Genomic DNA, 21,020 nt, shown 5'->3' with positions numbered 1-21,020 from the left:
TCTAGTATGAGGATTTCTGCTTTTCCCTCATTTTAAAAAAATGTGATTTCCTCACAACTCAACAGTTAACTTAGGTGTCTGCCCACAGCTTGTTAGAAGTGTGGGTACTTGTTCCAGTTGTTGGATTCGTAATAGGTTCTTAGCATGGAAAGAAAACAGAATTGTAGAGAACCAACTCCTACTTGCCTTAATTGTTCCTTTGCCAGCAAACTACCCACATTGCTGGCTTGTCTCAAGGTACTTTTCAGAACTGAGTGGATATGCCGTGCCCTGTAGGAATAGACAAAACAATTGTGGAATTGCAGACTTCTGTGAAAGTACATTTCTTCTTTGTGTACCCTGCCCCCACTGCCTGGGGCCCAGTGCTTTTTCTCATCACCATCAGGGCTTCTTTGCCTTGGAAGCAGTGGCCAGAAGAATTGGGTCAGATGCCATCCGTTCAGGACTTGAGAACCTGAAGGCTCTCAGCGCAGCTGCACCAGTGGAGGAGGGGCAGTGCTGTTCCTGCTGAGTTTCCTGGGTCAGAGGAAAAAAGTCAGCAAGCCAGCCCCAGGACCACATGTCACTTCTTTCTCTAGCAGAAAGGGTGACAGCAGCCCATGTGATTTTGTACCTCATTAGCTCCAGGGTAGGCCAGGCAGGATGGCCAGTCAGAGTTATCTTTGCATCAGTGCAGATTAAAGTCCTGTGCTGCTGCATGGAGGCCAACTGAAGGACGAAAGGCTTAAAGATGAGCGCGGTGTCACCAGGGTTTCTCAACGTATCCTCAGGAAGCTGGCTTCTATTCCCTTTCTGGAGGTCTGCTCAGGGCCAGTGGTGACAGCCACTCCAGAGGCCTTAGCATTTTAATAGACTTTTCCAAGTGGTAGCTAAAAATTCCATTTCTAAGGTTCTCTGATGGAGGTGAAGAGTATAATCTTCTCAGTGTGACTGTTTCCAACCTGCTACTAAAGAATTTTGGAGAAGAGCCAGCCTCACTCCCTGATCCACTGCTTGAGTGGGCTATGATCTGGTTGTTATCAGTGGTTCTCCTTTGACACCTTTGAACTTCATACAGTTGCATGACACCAGCTATAGGTCCTAAGCACCTATTTCTGAGAATTTGAGTTGTTGGCACAGTGGTGGTAAGACTAAGAATCAGGGAACGAGAATCAGGGGGTCGAGGTTTTAGAACTGGCCCAAGTGCTTCTTGGTGCTTTGGATAACCTGTCTAAACTTTCTGTGCCTCCTTACATGGCTGTCATCATAGCAAAGTGACCTCACAGAGCGCTGAGAGAATACAAATCATGATTAAGAAAGCATATGGAAGTTTATGATATCTTAAAAATTAAACATCTGTTTGCAAATGGACCGAGGATCCTTCTTTGCCCATTCTAATGTGTTCTCCTTTGAACCCTTTTGTGTCTGGTGCTATGTTCTTGTCTCTTAATTCTGATTTCTGGCCCTTAGTTTTTCATAGTTGCATTGGGATTTCATTATCCAAACTTTGGCCGTCTCTCATGATCTCTGCCTCTTGGTTCCTTAGGTTGTCTCTTCTAGAAATCGTTTGCTTCCATTCTTGCCCAATCAAATGCAAATCTCACTCGGGGACTATATGACTGTCCAGGTTTAATCAGCCCCAGGTACCCCCTGGAAAAATCGTTCAACTGTGTTCTGATATTTTAACTGGATTCTCTGCGTTTTGTTTTCTTTTTCTTCCAGTTTACTATAAATGCAGCCTTTTAAAAACACAAATCAAATCAGACCTTCCGTTTTCTCAGTAAATTTATGCAGTGGTTCCTCGTAACCTTCAGAATAAAGCCCAGATATTTTCATCTCAAAACCTAAGACAGTAAGCTAACAGGAACCACAAGCCCCGTGAAACAGTGATATGCATTTCTCCACACTTCTTATGTTGAATAGTAAAAAAAATATATAGTGAATATTTTAATCTGTTTTGAAATTTCTCAGAGAAATAGAGTTATAAATCACTAGTTGGGTATTTTGGGAGGAAGAAAATAGAATTGAGTACATATTGCTAATGCTATGTATATATATCAGTACTGGGATTAACAAGCCATTTGAAAGATCAGCAGTTTACATATCTTGTACATCTGATTTAAAATTTTGAGTTATACGTATCTAGATTGCATCTAATGTTAAATCAATTGGACACTTAAATGATTTGTTGCCATACAGAGATGAGCTTTGCTTTTCATGCAATGAGAATAATATTTTTATTTTAACACTTATGCAATTGATTACAAATTTTAGAGTGCCGTAATTTAAGTGGATCTAAACAGTCCATTAGCCACATCAGCGCCTACCCTCTTGCCAAGCCATAGCTTTATGCTAAGCCGTTGTGTACTGTGTTACATAATCCCCTGCATTTATTTTCTCTACCTATTCAGCGTGAATGCATACAAGGTGACTGCATTGTCTCTTTAACCTCCTTCCCAGTGTAAACACTAAGTATAGAAACACAGATTTTGGGCAGTATTACATTTTTTTAATGGATGGTTTGGAGAATTGAATGGGCTTAGAAATATAGGCTTGTCACTATCTGGCTTCACACCTTTTTTTGTTGTGTTCACTGTCAGTTTAGTATGGTTTTCAAGGTGATAAGAAAGTGCTTGAACCTTAGCTACTGAAAGGAAATTAAGAGAGATTGGGATCTTAGAAGAAAAAGGTCAGTTGTGAGAGTATTCAAAGGAACAATTCCTTCAAGGTCCTCACTCTGTCTCCCACTAAGCCCCTTATTTGCTCCTTTAAAGAGTAGGCCATGCACTGGCAATGTCTCTCTTCCCCACAACAATCAGGATCCTGTCCCATGACTTACAAATCATAGAATCATGCTTATCTAGAATATGACTCAAAGAGTATCTTTCAGTTGTCTATTGTTTGTTGACAAGTGAAGGGAAGTGCCCAGCATCTGGGGTGCCTTGGTGGCCTCCTCCAGCCCAGGTAAGAGGTAAACTGGAAAAATTTATCATTGGATGGAGAAATGGGGGAGGAAAATTGTTGCAGCAGTTTTCATTTGATACTTGCAAAATAATGCACTGGGCTACCTTTGGCTCATTTTCTGGCTAATCGCACAGCAGAAAGATGCATGTGATTTACACAGACCCTTTTTCTCACCTTGGTTTTATTTCTCGTTTATTAACTATAATATTATTTTCTCTACAATGATGTCATTTTTCTTCTATGATCTTCCACATAAAACAAGTTCTTTTGTTTTAAACACACCCAGATTCCAGGGGAGGATGGAATCCATTTTTTTGTTGTTGAACAAGTGTGATTTACATAAGGTAGAGGGAATAGGTTTTTGGCCCCATTTATGTATGCTTTGGGATGGTTTATAGGTTAGTGCACAGATCCATGAAATTATTTGTGTTGTTTGAGAAGTAGAGTAGGAGCATATGGTAATATACAGAGTAGTGGGAAAAATGAAAGGTTAACTGATATTTATTTATTTATCTTTTAAACTGATATTTAGAGAAAAGTCCAGAGGCACTGGAAGTCCAGTATAATGCAATCTGTCTTATGCAACACATTTATTCCTAGTTGCTAGTTTCTTCTTTAATAAACAAGGGCATTACATTGGGCAATCTCTGAAATCCCTTATAGCTCTAAAATTTATTATATTGACAGACTCATTTGTCTAATTATATAAAACATATTAAGCACCACATAGCATATTCAATAATATCCTGGTGCCTTGCTGTTCTGTGTCAAACCTTCTCCTGTTAAAGGGTATGTGATTCAGCTTCTCTCGGGAGGCCTCCTTTCCTTCTCATTTATCTCTATTCAATAACTTACATGTTTATAGAAGACAGTCATTAATACACCATGTGTGGTGCCAAGGACAGGAAGAGTAGTCATCTCTTTGCACATTTGTGTCTGTAAGAAAAGAGCTTAGTGTTCATCTGACTTACCATTTTCATTGTATCAGTCTCACCTCCAGGGCTACTGAACAAGGGCTTGTCCAGGTGCATTTTAACAAAGTCATTTCTTCAGAAATGAGAGGAGAGATCATGACAATAGACAGAATATGTAGGGTGTTGGTTGCATCCATTTCAAACATATGGATAGTGTTAAATTTCTACTCTATGAATTTTGGGGGCTATTTTGGTAAAATGCATGAGGCATAGTTTATGTGCTGAGTAGTACTTGCTCCTTATAGAAGTTTACAAGTGGTCACTTTACAAGTGGTCATCTACAAGTGGACAGACCCCTTTTGCTTATACCAGTGTGTGTATATGTGGGTGTGTGCACAAATATAAATATGCAGGTAGTCACATGTCACCGAGGCCATCAAAAACATGCAGGACAAACTTCATCACTTCTTTAACTTTCTAGAGTATTAAGTTGGGGTTCATGTTTTAATGATGTCATGATCTATGATTAATTTAATAGTATGTAGGGGGTGGTCATCTCCCCTTGGTATAAAAGTGACTCCTTTATAATTCTTATCTCATGATGAGAAAATATTTATTTTATTTTACTTAGGTGACTGACCATGGGCTATGAGGGTTGATAAGGATTTGAGTTGAGGTGGACCTGGTTTTGGGTAGTAAGGCTGAAGTGTCATGCTAGAGGGAAAATAGAGTTCTCTCAACCTTATTTTATAGTCTCCACTCCTTAGAGGGAAACTGAATATCTAACCTTGCATTGTTACACATTTCCTTTTGTTAATGAAGTGTTTTAGGTAGCTTTTTGACCAACTCGGATAGGAAGTCAGCCGCTCTAAGTGAGGCTTCCAGACCACAGGACAAATGGAAGCCCACACGTAATATGTTGAAATTATACATCAAAGCAACAAATGATTAAATAAAATATATGTCATACTCTTATCTTGAAAAATATACCTTTGAAACTGCCTGTAAGCTAGGTTTGCATTTAGCATTTTCAAATTCTTCAGAGTTCTGCATTGGGAGACTATGCAGAGAGAGCCAGCTCCTGCATCTTCAGCCTATGTCCTATCCCCTCCTCTTTCTACTTTTGGCTCCATTCTGTCTCACAAAAGAGTCTAGTGTAAATGCATGTGAATGCTCTAGCCCATGAGGCCAAGTCCAAAGCCTTGCAAAAGTCCAAAGCCTTGCAAAAAGTCACCTATTGCTAATCCTCAGACAGTGAGGTATGCATATTGACAGCATGATTTTTTTCCAGAAAATAGATTCAGGGGAGAGGCTTGCACAAGCTCTGGAAACAGGCTTGGGTCTCTTTGGGTGGGGAATTTCAAAGTCCTGGTGACTGGAATATGGTCTTGAGAGTATAGCTCCAGTGGAATGTCACCTTGGCCTTGTGGACTCCTACTCTTGTAGGGAGAGATGGTCTGACCAGGGTCACCTAAGATAGAGACCCCCAGAGCAAAGGTCCTTTTGTGTCTAAGGGTGGTAACACTGTCTTGTCAAAGCATATTACCAAATTTCATTCTGTTCATTTTCCTCATCTGTTTGATCACCTTCTCAAGTACAACCTCCTATTTACTAACCCAGTCAGGTTCCACTGGGCTTAGAACTCAGTGACATGGAACCCAAAGTTAGCTGGGTTACTGATAGATCTCAATCAGAGCCACATCTTTTGGGACAATTGATTTTTGGTTTTTCATCAATAAATGTTACCTAGCGCTAAAACTCTTTGTCAGAACACATAATTAGCCACTCTAAACCAGCTCTTCTACAAGCATTTAAAGGCCATAATTGAAGCAAAAGCAAGGTAGACCTTATTTTAGCATTTTGCCTGAAATTTCCCTTTTGGTTTTTTTCTGAGAAAATTTGAAGAAAAGACAGCTGGCTCTCCTATGCCATTGTGTTGCTCTTCTACCCTTCTATGGACATAGAGCTTCTCTGCAGTTTCTTTCTCTGCCTCTTCTCCTGGTACTTAGATATGAGTCTTATGGGAAAAGTTGGGAGGAGTGTAGAGTTGGTGTCAGCCCAGTGGCAGGGCAGTGCCCTGGGGGCATGTTCTTCTTGGTATTTGCAGAGATCTCTTTGACTCATGCCAGACACATGTTGATTGACTGCTCCCCTCCTTTCACTCCTTTAGCTCGAGAGGAGAATGTGGCCACTTTCCGAGGCTCGGAGTATCTGTGCTACGACCTGTCTCAGAACCCCATCCAGAGCAGCAGTGATGAAATCACCCTCTCCTTCAAGACCTGGCAGCGGAATGGGCTCATCCTGCACACGGGCAAGTCGGCTGACTACGTCAACCTGGCTCTGAAGGATGGCGCGGTCTCCTTGGTCATTAACCTGGGGTCCGGAGCCTTCGAGGCCATTGTGGAGCCAGTGAATGGAAAATTCAATGACAACGCCTGGCACGATGTCAAAGTGACACGCAACCTCCGGCAGGTAATGCTGAAGGGAGAGAGCGCTCAGGGGCTCATCTTAGGTAGCCAGGGAGAAAGTTCGTGAAGCAGATGATGGATGAGGTGGAGAGGGTTATAGACATGGGTTTGGAGTTGTTGAAGTCTAACTTTCTCCCAGTCTTTGCAACTGCACAAGGAAAATCATTAAAATGTGCTTCTCTCTGTACTTTAATTCTCCATTTGTGCTTGTTATGTAAGGAAAAAATCAGTTGTATAGATAATAAAAGTGATAAGCACTTTCATTCCTTTTTTTCTGCATTCCTTTTAATCATTTTCTTAATTATACATTTGAATCTTGTGTTATTGTTAAATTCAATTAGAGACAGTGTTTTGTTTTTGCAGTTTAATAGGTTTTCCTCATTCTTTGTATATGTTTTTCCTTTTAATTAAGTTAGCCATTGCCACGATGCCATAATTTTAATTCCCTCTAGAAAAAGTCTTCCTTTTTCTCTTCCTTTTCATTTACAGCCCCTCACCCAATTTTATTTTTTTTCAGTTGTTAGGTTAACCTCTAGCCTCGGGATGAATGAGCTGGAATCTTTCTGAATTCCTCTGTTTCTTTGTTCCTTGGTGCGGTGTTCCTACTTTATTGCCCATGCTTCTACCTCCAAGACTCTTCAGTTGATTGGGAGGCCTGGAAAGTGGAAGGACCCAAATAAAAATGTCAACTTTGGAGCAGCCTTTCCTGGTTCTGTCCGTGCTTGAGAACTCCCGTCGCCTGCCGACTCTAAGTAGGCAACTCCGTCAGGTGACCACACGCTCAGACAGCTTCAGCCCAGTGAAGTTGTTTCAATTTCATAACTAACAATAATAGCAATAAGAATACCTAGTCAGCCTACTTCAGTTAAAAATGAAGCTTTTCCCATAAAAGTCAAAATCTGTGCTGAGACTGCCTTTTCCAGGGTGCTATTTTCACTTGGTTTTTCTTCTGGAGAATGTGTCATGAGACCCAGTTGGACACCATTCATCCTGTATTAATCAGAAAACATGCAAATTTCTAGATAGTTCTTATCAAATTTTCTTCTGTGATATGATTGATTCAGTGGCTTTTGAATGTAAATATGAATCCTAAGAACTGACAAGTGTTTGCATGTGTTTTGTGATTGATAAAAGTATAACTCCTTAATAATACTAAGTAAATAGAGAAGGCTCACACATATGGGAAACACACAATAAGCAAAACACCCATTTCCACACTTAGGTTTGACAAGAAAGCCACCTGGTTGGGAGATTCTCATCTATCTGTGATGAAGTTGCCAAATAACACAAGACTTAGATTCCTCTCGTCATCTTCATAAATGTAGATTGAACATTTTTGAATCACTGTTCTATTTTTTCTTCCTCCAAGGCCAATGAACCCCTATTGCTGATATTTTTATCATCACCTCCCATCTATACTTACTCAGAAGAGACCTTCTCAACTGTCAAGAGAGCCCAAGTCAAATTTCCATTTGCTAAAATACAAGAGCTTGATATAGTTGAGTTGTAGAGTCTAGACCAAGTGAAATATGACCTTTTTTCCAGTTTTGACTGACAGGTACACAGTAACACCCTTCAGACATTCACCAGTGGAGGGGAAAATTTTCATGTACTAAGGAGCAGAATTGTGCTGTGGTTCTCTCCAACCAAACTATGTCTCTAACTCTCTCCTAGTCCCCAGACTCTTTTGCCATTCTGGAAATGATTCTAATTAGCTGGAGAAAAGCTTGCTTTTATCTCCACTGTAAACGCTTTTCCAAAATAGAATTGGGCCCCAGTTCAGTCCTTTAAACTGGAGGTGATAAAGCAAGCTGTAATTCTGATATTGGTTGTGCTATTGAATCAGCAAGCAGAGGAAAGAAGCCCCTGAGGGTTTCTCTTCCAAGTTCTAGACCCAAGTCTCCTCTGTGCCCTTGGACAAGCCGTTGAACCTTTCTGCACCATGGTTCCCATTTGTGAAATGGTGATTACAATCCTCCCCAGCCATGTGTGGTGGCTAAATACGCAAAGTACTGTATTTTATGTTTCAGAAGGATTATGAGCTCATCCCTGGTCTGGTGCTAGACTCGCTGTGACATGCACACTATTTACAGGCTGAGTATTTGGTCACTAAGGTGACTATGTCTGCCACCAAGTGTGCAGAAAAGCAGAGCTCTCAGTTCTAGATGAGGCCACATAGAGGCCCTGGGATATTGGGGCATTTTTTTGACAGGGGGAGAATGAATCTTCTAGAGAAAGTATGCCCAAGACTGGACCTCACTGAAATCCTGACTGAATTTTGCAATCCAAATGCAATCTATTGAAAGAAGAAAATCTCAGAGGAGCAGAGTTGATTTATAAATGCAATCCTTTTAACAATGAATCATCTAATATTATTTTGCCCATTAAAAATACATTTAGAACATACTTTTGTGTTCCCTAGGATACATTTGCAGGGGTGGGAAGCTCCTATTTCAATTAAACTATAGACTGCTTCATAAATATTTGTTAACAAGCCTCTGGCCCTCTCATCTACTTTTTTGGTAAGGTCGAATAGCTTCTGTGGCAAAAATTCATTCGAGGAGCTCATTACCAGTTGGAGCAGAACTTTCCCATTTCTTCCTTCTGGGTTATCTACTCATGGTTCTGCCTTTGAACCAAGTCTGGGCAATGGCCAGCACTTTATTGGGAGTTCTCATAAAAGGAAGAAGTGGGGACTATCTGTTCCAAACCATAATGGAGGTTAGGGACCAAGATAGTAATGTATTTCTATGGGATTATTTTTTTTGGTTTTGCTTTGTTTTTTGTTTTTTTTTTGTCCATGACCTTGCCTGAGTTTAAGGTCATGGCCATTACATGAATTTCTTTACCTCTGTATGTGACTTTTGTCAAACCACAAACATGAAACGGGGGTTACCAGTCTTCCAGCCTTCCAGCCTTCCAACCTCCCAGCTCAGTTGTGTTGGCAATTTAGCATTCAAAAATAGCAAGGAGGAGACTAATTGTGGGGCCTCTGTTCTCATTTAACCTGCCAGCCCTCTCTGCTAGCCATATAAAAATTGCTTAAAATACTTAAAAGCTTGAAAAGCATTTTTAAAGAGGAATGGTGTGGGGTAGGGGAGGTGGGGAAGAGGGATCCCAACAGACAGCATTTTTGGCAAAGCAAAAAATAAAAATAAAAAACAGAAACTGAAAAACCAAAAAACCCACAAAACAAAACAAAACAAAACAAAAACTTCATTGGGTAATAGAAAAGACTCCAACTATTTTGGTGCATTCTAACCACACCATTATTCTACAATCAGAGGGGGGAAAAGGAAGAAGAAGAATGTTACCCTCCTGCTGCACAAATCCATATAAAATCAGATCTTTACATTACCTGTGCAATCCCCGAGTAAGGTACATGATGTAGCCTTCCTATGTTCGATGCGGCTGGTCAATATTTTAAGTTATTTCTGTTCTAGGAAAAAGTCATGGTTGTTTGTGCATGTAATCAGAGTCAGATGTAAACAAAGAAAAACCAACATATTGGTATTTCGGCTCTATTTATCTACATGTGGAACGATAAACTTTGGGGGTCTTTTCTTTCAGGACAGGTGGAATGTGTATTGCTAGAGGGTGGGAAGGAAAAGGGGGTGGTGTTCTTTCAGAAGAGCCCTTGGAAAGTAAGTATAATGCTCATTCTAACTGGGGTGAGGTCTGATCTGATTGTTATCTGGAAGAAGCGGGGAGTTAAAACAACAAGGTGGACTGCACCTCCTTTCCTGGCTGTGTCCTGGGTGCCAAGGTTTTCCATAGAGTCCTGGTCTCATTGTCTTCCCCACTCTCTTTTTCTGTGTTGGGTGCCTTTTTTTTGAAAAACTAACACAAGATCATTCATGCAATGTGTCATTTTACTAACCGACTAATGTACTAACACCCTAACGACTCATCTTTGTTTTTTAGTTTTTTTAATTAACAATCGTTCTGTTCACAATTTTTAATTTCCTTTCTTCCCCCTTTTCCGCAAAGCACTCAGGCATCGGACACGCTATGGTAAACAAACTACATTGTCTGGTAGATATCATTCTTATTGTCTCTTTTTTTGGGTTTGCCGTGTGTTGCCCCCCTTTTCCTCCCCAACCTCTCTTTTATCCTCTTTACACTTTCTCCTTCTTTTAAAATTTTTGTTTAATTAAATGCCAATTTTTCTTTAAAAAAAAAATAAAAAGAAAGGGGATGCACCTGTCCTACAGATGATATTTGGATGAGTTTGGTTGGAATGTTTTTTTTTTTCTCCTGTTAGTTTTTTTCTTTTCCAAAGGGTATTTTTTAAGGAGAGTTTCTCCATTTAGCTAAATTTGTTTTGTTTTGTTTTGTTCTCTTTTGCAATTTTGAACTTACAGACTAAGGACCATAGGATTTATACTGAGGACTTTCCTAATCTCTGAGTCTTCCCCTCCCTCACTCTTCCTTCTTTCTGTGATTCCCCCCATTCCTTAATCCCTGCTTTTTTCCCCGTTTGTGTGGCCATGCCCGCCACAGGTGATCTGGAGAGAATAGTACTCTGCTCCCTGTATTCTTCTTTTCCCTTCTTTCACCTTACTCCCCACCATGACCAAAGGGAGCTTCGCCAGTTGTGTTTTCTGTCTACACTCTGCATGGCATGTCCCTGTCTCGTGGATCTCCCCATTGGCATCTGATTTCGTTCCTTCATTTTACTCTTCATTACTAACAACCTACCAAATTTTCAACTCAAGTCCACTTTATTCTCACTCTCTCTGTTTTTTTTTGTCTCCACTCTTTTTAATTTTCTTCTCACCGTTCATATGTTTGGGGGTTGGGTTTGGACTTTTTCTTTTCTTTTTTTTTAGTGAGGGAGGTGGCAGGCAAGGGAAAGATGACCTGTTAGTTTTGAGTGTTTTTTTTTCTACCCCTTATTTTGCTTTTCAGTTGTTGCAGTGCATGTGAGGATGATGTGGATTCTGATTCTTTCTTTTAGTTTTCCTCCCCCTCTCCCACTTCCCTCCTTTTTCTTCTGCCTTCTGTCTTAGCTCCAGATAATTTTTGCATGAGTGTGTCAGCGTATGGTGTGTGCACGCTCTGAGGCCCCATCTATTCTCTCTGCCCTCTGCTCCTTTCATGGATGTTGGGTATATGGGCACTCCTTCTTCCCTGTGGGCATTATTATTATTGTTTTGGTTATTATGCGTTATTATTCCTTTCTTTTTGTTGGAGTTGCCTCGTTTCTTTTCCTGGTGGTGGTGACTGGCAGCAAAGGGAGGGCAGGGGTTGGTGTCCTGGGGAAGTCTATGGCATGTACCATCCATGACACATGTGAATCCAGACCCCTCTTCTTCCTTACCTGAATGCATGTTTGCCAGTGTGGTGTGAATCCAAAAAGAAACAAAAGAGAAACAAAAGAGGAAAGAAAAAAGAAAAGAAAAAAAAGGAAAAAATCCATCAACAACCAAAGACCAACCCCTAACAAACTCATCGTCAAATGTATTGTTTGCTGTTTTTCACTACCACCATAATTAACAATCATCAAAAACCGATCATTTTACCAATGAACTGAGACAAGTGATATCGTCTGAGGACAGTTCCATTTTCTAGCCTGACTGAGTGAAGAGTGCAATGGGTAGAGCAAGTTGCTCAGCTTGGCCGTTCCAACAAACTCTGCTAGGAGTCTGCAGGGGAATGCTGCCCTGTGGGCCGCAGGAAGGCAGACCAGAAAATGGAACTTGGCTGCACATACCAAAATCAAACCAAATTAGAAAGAATACCTCACCAAAATCTTAAATGAAAGTGAAGCTACAGGTGGGGGAAGGCACTGGATTTTAATAGAACTATAAGGTCATTATTGGGATTTTTTGTCCCTGTGTCCCTTTACCAGGTGACAATCTCTGTGGATGGCATCTTGACCACGACAGGCTACACTCAAGAGGACTACACCATGCTGGGCTCAGATGACTTCTTCTACGTGGGAGGAAGCCCCAGTACTGCTGACTTGCCAGGTTCACCTGTCAGCAACAACTTCATGGGCTGCCTTAAAGAGGTAAAGTTCACATACTCCATTTAGTGCTTTGTCTAAGAATGAATTTTGCACTTCAATGACTGATTCTGTCACCTAATCTATTCTATGAGACCAAGGTAGTAGCAGAAAACAGTTTGGACTCAAAGTAGAGTCCTAGGTTTTGGTCAGAGCTTAAACTGGTTACATGACCTTGGGTTCACCACTGAAGTGCACTGTTCTCTCACTAATGAGGAATCTCATTTCTCAGGTGGCTGTACTTTATAAATTAAATAAAATAACACATATGAAAAGACTTTGAAATCATAAGAAACTATTACAGTTTGATGTTGTACTTTTGATTTGGCACATATGGAGAGCTCTGGCGAAAAGTGGCTCCATCTGTGGTTGTGTGTCTTATCTAGAACATATTTATTATTTTACCTTGTCCAAGCTTGGTGTTCCCAAGAGTCTCATGATTTGAGATAAAGGAAAATTCTCAGAATGAAACGTTAAGGCCCAGAAGACTGGCTTTTTTTTTAATCCCCTGAAAGCTAGCAGCTCTGAGAAAGCAGTGGACTTTGCCATCATTCATTTATACTTTTGCAGCTGATGTGTTGTTGGGACCTCTGTCTGAGAGCAAAGAAGCTTCAGTCAGGTGTAAGTTCAACCACTAAGGTCAATTGTTGAAGCAAAAAAGAATCAGACGTGATTTGGTAGCATTCTTTCAGAGCACTGCGTCATCAGAGCAGCGTGCTGTACATTTTCGTTTCACCTAAGCTAAGGTTTATTACCTAAGATTTCTATACCATTTCCCTGGGGAAACTTTTGAGAAGCTAACAGTGTTCCTTCTTGTAGATAAAGATCCCTATGACATGTTATGAGCTTCCTCTCAGGATACATGTTTTATTTGTTTTATATGAAATCTGCTAAACCTCGCTTGTACATGAAATGGTATTGCATCCATGTTCATTCACACCACTGACTCAACTGTGAGTCGTGTCCAGACGGGAGTAGTGCCTATCACAACTGGTATATGTTATGTACCTAATAAGTCTTTATTGAATGGGTAAATTTATCAGCTAATCATTGGATGCCCTTTCTGTGCTATAATTAAACTTAGTGCCTCTTCACCAGCCATGGTCTCTGTACTTGAAGGCTGTATAATCTAGCAAGGGAGAGGAGATCAGGAAGTGGACCATTACAGTTGAAAACAGTGTATGTTCAGTGCCACAGATGAAATGTTCTAAATGAGTAGAGGAAACTGGTAAGTTTTAGGTGGGAATCAGTGTTGGAGAAAATTGGTGTCTGAGCTGGGCACTGCTGCCATAAATGATGTGTGGCTTGAGAGGAAGGGGTAGGAAGAAGAGACAGGACAAAGGAGGGAAAAATGCAATTACAGTTTTGCATTGTTCTTGGTCTGAAGGACAAGTTACAGATGAGAGCCAAAAGAGAGCGTTCCTCTCTCTGCTAGTCACTACCTAGGCTTCTGCAGACAACAGGGACTCTACTGGTCATCCTTGATGGAATTGCCACAGACAGAACACTTCTTCCATGGGATTTACTTCCATTTGGATAGAATAAAGGCCTAAACTACTCAGTGTCTAATGAACCCTGAAAGGCTCTTAAACACTGTGAAATCACACTATACTGGAATTGCTCTCTCATCAGAAATAGATAGGAACATTCTGTCACCACGTATGTGGCTCAGGAACGAATGAGCCATTGATTGTGGTGGAGAACTCAGCCATTTTTTGTAGAGAAACAGCCCCAAGCAGAAGTTTTTTTCTGGACAAGATCTAAGGGTGACCTCTAAGACAGATCTTTTTCTGATTATATTATGTATTTTGAAATTAAGGAGCAATTTCCCAAATCTGTCAATCAGGAAGGTTGCTCTTGAACATTTTGAAGCAAGACTTATCAAAATGTGAAGGTATCTCTAGTAACTTTATGCATGAAGAACCTAAAACAGATAAAATAAATTTCCTCTCTCTCACCTCCTAGGTAGAGAGCAGACAGCTTCAAAATTCACATAATAGCTTAAATATTAAAGACAGTTCTGAAAAAGTGCCATTAACAGTAATTAGTAATAAAAACAACACATACCTTAGCTAGCAAAATAAATCTGCATTTAAATCCAGACCAAGTCAGAAAAAAAGTCTAAGACATGAAGGGAAGCGGTGGGCACAATGAGAACTTTGTTAACGTTTGTTCTGTCTCTCCTTTACATATTCCATAGTCCAGTCTTTCTAAGGGACTTGGGAGGCTTTCTTATTTGTCTCAGCAGCTTAAGTAGGTATCTTTGAGTGTAATGTGGTCTTGGACATTCTTTCTTTCCACTTAATTATTGCAGTTCACTTTTCTGTGGGGGGCTTGGAAATTCTTTTGTTCTTGCTGTTTCTCTTGGATAATTTAGTAAACGGCCAACACTTCTAGTTATGTTGGAACTTTCTCCTACTTATCCATGTTAACTATTTTCCTTTGGAACAGTCTCTCCAGTTACATTAGTTTCTTCTTCCTTTCCATATCTTTGTCTTCTTTTTCTGACTTCTGCCATTTGTAGCTCTAAGTTGCCTTAAGCTGAGCTAGGTGCTTTTCTATGTCATTTTCTTCAAAATGGGGACACTGTAAAGGGACTTGGAAGTTCTGAGGCACCTACACATTGTGTGTGGCACAGAATCAGTTTTATCTTTGGAACTATAGTTTCTTCACATCTGAAAGCTTAGTTCTGGCTCCACCATGATTTCACTTGTAAGCTTGATATCCATGTAAAAGCCACACCAAAGAGTGTCTAAGCTGTCATCAAACTATTGTGGTTCTCCACATACCTTGGTATCAGTGTAAGTAAGATTTGTGTCCAGTTAGACATCACAAACTCAGGATCTTATTCCTCTTCACGTTTTCACAGGTCTGTCTGTTTTTCATTCTTGTGTTCCCAAGTCCTAGAATGGTTCTTGGCCTGGTGGTCTTTCCATAAATACAGCAGTGGGCCAAAGTATGTTAATAATAATAACAAGTAATACAGTAGTTAATAAATAATAATGCAAGAATAAACTCTGTTTTGTATACTCACAATTGTAAACCTGCTTTTTTTCTGAGTGCAGTACAGTTAAAATTTAAAATACATCCTGACCCTGCTTTTCCAGTCCAAACCAGCGATTTTGTTGTACTTGGGTGAAGGACTTCTTCCCCTTCCTCCCCTGCTCATGCAAATACCCCCCCACACAGAGATCGACTCTCTCCCATTCCCCAAGGTAATGAGTGGACGATGATTAGTTCTTTGAACAGAAAACTCTTCAGGTGAGAAGGAGGTAGGCAGCAAGAGGAATTTTAAAAAGACCCAACTTTGTATATGACTTTCTGTATTTGCCAAGTGAAATCCCAGGTTTGTAAATTAATAAATACAATAGCTTTTCAATAAATGCCCTTAGGTAGTTTCTTAGGATCACTAAAAACCATCTTGATGTGTCAGTAGTTGAATCTTTAGGCACCCCTCCCCCTTCCCGCCTCTGATATGAGAAAAGTATTACATACAATGGCTCAGCAAGGCTAGGAGAAATGGGTAAGAACTTCCTCTAGGAAGAACAGGGTCAAAAAGGCTTTGAGGGAGGCATCATAGTATGATAAAAAGAATACTGGGTTTAAGATTAGAAAACCCAGTTGGAAATACCAGCTTTAACACTGGTTCTATGGTCTAAATTAAGCCACCGATGTTATTTGCGTCTCAGTTTCCTAACCCATTATGTGGAGGTAATCTGACTTCCATTATGTTCTTAAGATCAAATGAAATACTGTACATAAAAGTGAAACCATCCAATGGTGTTTTTCTATGATTATTAGTAAAGATTCTATAATGCATCTTACAAAACAGTTTATGAATATGAGTGAATATGTATTCACACATGCATAACTTCATATTTTCCATATCAGTGAATGACTGCTTATGTGGAAAAAAATAAACCTTTATTGTAAGGTTTGCCCTACTAAAATTCCCTCATCTTTGCTGATGTAGGGCTAACCCATCCCACCCACCCTCAGTCATTACCTAGTTTGTTGCCTTTGTCGTTTGTTTATTAGACAACTGTCAATCTCCTTACTGTTAAAATGTGAGCTCCATGAGGACAAAGTCCTCCTCTGTTCGCACGTGTTTCCTTAGCACCTAGAAGAGTCCCTGGCATAAAATAATGCCCTCAGTAATTATGTCTAGAGTAAATAAGTGAATGGGCTAACTTGATGAAGCTCCTGGTGGAATTTAGATGAGCAGACATGGACTGAAAACCTGCAGTAGGCCGAGGGCTGTGATGAGACATAAAGAGGAATCAGGCATGTTTGCTGCCTTATAGGACCTCACAGTTAGGGGGGAGGACAGACCCCCAAATATGATTCAGTAAAGCAGTTAATGTACCAAAAGAGGCATTGTCAGGTGCAATGGGGCTGCCGGGCAGTGGGACTTAACACATTCTGGGGTTCAGGAACACTCTGTAGAGGAGCCAATGCCTAAGGTGAGGCTTAAAGGTAGACAGAAGTGCACAGGGAAGACTGGAGGGAATGGTGCCTGAGGACAAGGGGGCAGCTTGAGCAAAGGCCCAGAGATGGGGCACTTCATGGTGTCTGGGTGAGAAATGCACCGTATGTTGATTTCAGGGCACAGCATGGAATTCTAAAAATGTGGCTATGAAGTAAGGAGGGGCCAAGTCACCGAAAGCTTTACTCTATACCCTTGGACTTTATTTTCTAGGTAATGAGGAACCGTTAGGGGATTTTTTTTTATTATTGTTATTCTGTTACGGGCGTCCCAGTTTCTCTCCCTTTGCCCTCCTCTATCCAGCCCACCCCCTGCTCCCACAATCCCCTCACTGTTGTTCATGTCCATGGGTCATTCATACATGTTCTTTGATCCCTTCCCTTTCTTTCCACCATTAACACCATCCTCGCCCCCCCTCCGCCAGTTGTCAAGACAAATACCATATGATCTCACTTATAAAATGAATCTAATGAATAAAATAACCTAACGAGCAAAATAGAAGTAGAGACATGGAAACACAGGGGGGATCTTAAGTAGCAGAATGACATGTTCGGATTGGCATCTTGCCCATCAGCCTTTGACTCATTAAAGACTGATGCTAGTCTGTCTCCTTCTTTCCCCTGATGTGTATTTTTGTCCTAGGAGGTTGAAGAGCAGGGTTGGGAAGGGTGGCCATTGGCTTTAGCATTGAGCAGGAAAAGTGCTTATCTGAATCTTAAAGTTTCTACAGAAAAGTGCTGCCTTCTGACTCCCATTTCAGTTTTCAGTGACCCTCTGTGTGAGGACACACAGTTCTTCCTTCCTCCTTCTTTTTCATTACTGAGCTGTTATTGTTGGCTAAAGCATGGTGCAGTACAGAAAAGCCAAGTCAAGACCAAGGTGCACAGAGAGTGTCTCTATCAGACTCACTGGCACCAGGGAGCTGACTCAAGTCCATCACAGTGTCCACCCGTGTTGAGGTTTGCTGTGCCATTCGCTCTGGTTCTTTCTACACCATCCTCCTTTCTTCTCAATACAGTACTTGCCCCCTGATCTGTTGGTTCTGCACTGGTTCTTCATTGTCCTGTGGAGAAGCTCAAGTGTTGCTGAGACCTCTGGGACATACTGGTCTGCTTTGCCTCTCTTCTCATGGCATCTCATGGGGAGGGAGGAAAAGCACAAGAATTGGGAGAGTGGAACACATATTTAAAGGAAAAAGGATTGGGCAGAACATCATTGCACACATTACATTCCACATCCCTTTGTGATTATTAGCCATTAAAAACCAAATGGGATTTTGCAGCCAGAGATAGTCTCTGAACAGATGATTAATGGTTTAATCTGTAATAACCTTGCATTTTATAGAACTCTGATAGGAGTCCACATCTGGTGAGCCAAGCTATTTAAGGCTGTGTTAATTCTGTTAATTGCTATACGTTTGTTTGAATTGCTGGCACCTGCGGGCTTTGGGATAATGTGTTTGTTTTCGATTTTTTATTTTTTAATATACTCATTTTATTTTATCCTGTCTCACTATCTTTTTCTGTTCTCTCTCATGCTATCTCTTAAATTTTTTATGATTTTTCTTTTGTGTTTTTCTCTTGTTTCTTCACTCAGTATACTTCATTTTTTTCTTATTCCTATTTTCCCAGTCTCTTTGCTTTCCAAACTTTTATTTTGGCATCCTTATTGGTTTCTCAGGTGGTGAAAAATATCTCTGTTTCTAATCAGGTAAATTGAGCTATGGCATTGGGCCTAAACACTTCCTTTTTCCTAGGAGCAAGAAGACTATGGGGTCCCAGAGTGAGTAAAATTCAAGTGAATGTTTCAGAGCAGTAGTCCCCCGACTTTTTGGCACCAGGGACTAATTTCATGGAAGACAATTTTTTCAGAAATGGGGATGGAGAGTGGGGAGGAGGGTTTCAGGATGATTCAAGCGTATTACATTCAAGCTCAACCTCCTGCTAACAGGCCTGGGCCAGTATAGGTCCACAGCCCAGGGGTTGGGGACCCCTGTTTTAAAGCCAGTGTGGAAGATAAAAGACACTGGCTTTAGAAGCACAAATCCAGGGTTCGACTCCTGCTTACACTTTTACCAGCTGTGAGACTTACAGAAAGTCATTTGACTGCTCTTTGCTTTATTTTTTTTTTAAATCAGATAATAATACTTACTTTAAGCATTTTTATTTCAGGAGCAAATGGGATGCAAAAAGAGGAGGTGCTTTATAAACTGTAAGACACTGTGCAAATGCTATCGATGCCACTTATGCTATCGATGAGATCTGGCCAAGGAACCACTTACTGCTCTTTGTTGTTCCTGCAATTAAAAAACTGCAGAAGTTAGAAGAGCCCAATGTAGTTTAATAAAGAAGAACAACTGACTTGAACTAGAATACCATATCTAATTCTGATGCTAATTAGAGATAATATGACCTCCTTGGAGCATCCATGTCCCAGTCCGTAAAATGACAAAATGAATGCACACTACCATGGAGAACTTTCAGTGTAGAAACACGAGTTTCTGTTTATTAAATGTTGACTAGTAAGGTAGAGTTTCTTTTCCTACTCTTGGGAAGGTAAGCAGAAAAGCACTGTGTGTGCTTGCGGGAGGGGGAGTGCCTCGACGGAATGGAAGAACCCATACAAAAAGGACACCAAGAGGGAGACAAAGTTGCAACAAGGTAGGAATAAGTGGGAACATGAATCAGAGGCTGGAAATGGAATAATATGGCAGAGGGAGAGAAGAGAGAGAAACTGTGTCTTTGGAGCTGCATCCTGGGTTGACCAGAGAAACTGTTATTTTCGTGGATTAAAAAAAAAGTCAAATATTTGGAATGAAATTTTTGTAAAGAAGGTAAATTGGATCTTCTGGAAAAGAAATTGCCTTCTAGATTAGAAGGAGCTAAAATGGGCAGGAGAGAGAATGGCACTCTGTCACAGAGGAAGAAGAAACAAATCTCTGAGCCACCGGGCCAGGAGTAAGGACTTAGCTCAAGGTGGCTATGAGAAAGTGGACTCTGACAAACAGAAAGCGGCCCTTCAGTTAATGCCAGAACACAAATATCAAAAAATGGCTTGCTGCTTATAATTGGTAGGCTGTTGATGAAGAAGTAGATAGAGTGAGTGTAATTTATTTAGAGACCTGGTATTTCTTTCACCATTTCTTGATAAGTGTTTCTTGATTTTTCCTCATTCTCAAAACAAGAGTCCAGTGGCACTGACTGCGCTCCTGGCTTCCACAGCGAGCTTGTGAGTGCTAAGTCATTCAGAGACTTCCTTCCAATCCCCTGGCCATGGCTGTTTCGCTCATAGGTGGGCACCTCACCCAATTTGGATCAGTGATACATAAGCTCAGGACTTTTGTTTATATGTCGTATGGAGGCTGTGTTCTGTCCTTTGGGCTAGAACATGGGGTGGTATAAAACACTTTTGGCTGCCATCTGGCCATTGCAGAGACCAAAAAATCACAGCCAGATTAAGTACGGAGCCAAAAGATGGGAGAAACTAGGTCCTGGTGACATTTTTAAGGCCCTGAATGTTCAAATGAGACTACCCCTGGATTTCCAGCTGTGATTGAATAAATTATGTCTTTTGTCCAAACCAGCAGGAGCTGGAGTTTCTGCCCTTGGCAACATAGAGCCTTCAGTGATGTGAAAGAATTCCTTGTGCTCCTATTTTACCCCCTGTCTTGTCTGACAAGAAAATAGGTCTTTGCATAGGAAAAGACAGAGAAGGTAGGAAATGTAATATCAGAAGGAACCTAATTGCTTTGCATTAATTCAGCTTTCTTGACTCGAATGAATGATATCTCTGAGTACTGAGGGAATTTGCAAATAAAATTTTTGAAATCAAGTTGGTGTTTTTCAAGAAATGGTAGAGAATGGGGGAGATTCTTAAAGACTAAAGATGGAAAAAGTGTGGATAATGCAAGCTAGGGGCTGGTAAACTTCCTTGGCATCTGGGAAAGATTTTGGAGTGTGTTGTTTATAAAGGTCTGAGCCCATAGAAAGGAATATTGAAGACACAGGTAGGAACAGAACCACAATCATTCACTAAAAACACTAAAATAAGCCAAATCACATCAACTGAACTCACATATCTCTTCAATATTATTACTAATAGTTCAACAAAGAACTATGGATCTAGCATAGCTAAATATCAACAAGGTGTTTGGCAGTACCTTTTTTGATATTCTCATCAACAAGAGGGAGTAAAGGGAA

General features: G+C 40.6%; 1 protein-coding gene across 1 annotated transcript in view; it reads left to right on the top strand.

The window, feature by feature from the left end:
• NRXN3 (neurexin 3) overlaps positions 1-21,020 on the top strand; it is a 1,509,805-nt gene that overhangs the window by 423,153 nt on the left and 1,065,632 nt on the right. Inside the window, exons 6-8 of the mRNA XM_037031267.1 lie at positions 6,028-6,329; positions 10,316-10,339; positions 12,180-12,341. Of these exons, the coding sequence (XP_036887162.1) occupies positions 6,028-6,329; positions 10,316-10,339; positions 12,180-12,341 (488 nt within the window). The remainder of the gene's footprint in view (positions 1-6,027; positions 6,330-10,315; positions 10,340-12,179; positions 12,342-21,020) is intronic.

The sequence above is a fragment of the Sturnira hondurensis genome, unplaced genomic scaffold (genome assembly GCF_014824575.4).
Source record: "Sturnira hondurensis isolate 20B ecotype Veracruz unplaced genomic scaffold, ASM1482457v3 Scaffold0021143, whole genome shotgun sequence".
Lineage (NCBI taxonomy): Eukaryota > Metazoa > Chordata > Mammalia > Chiroptera > Phyllostomidae > Sturnira > Sturnira hondurensis.
The sequence above is the reverse complement of the archived record's forward strand: the minus strand, read 5'-3'. Positions and strand labels throughout refer to the sequence as shown.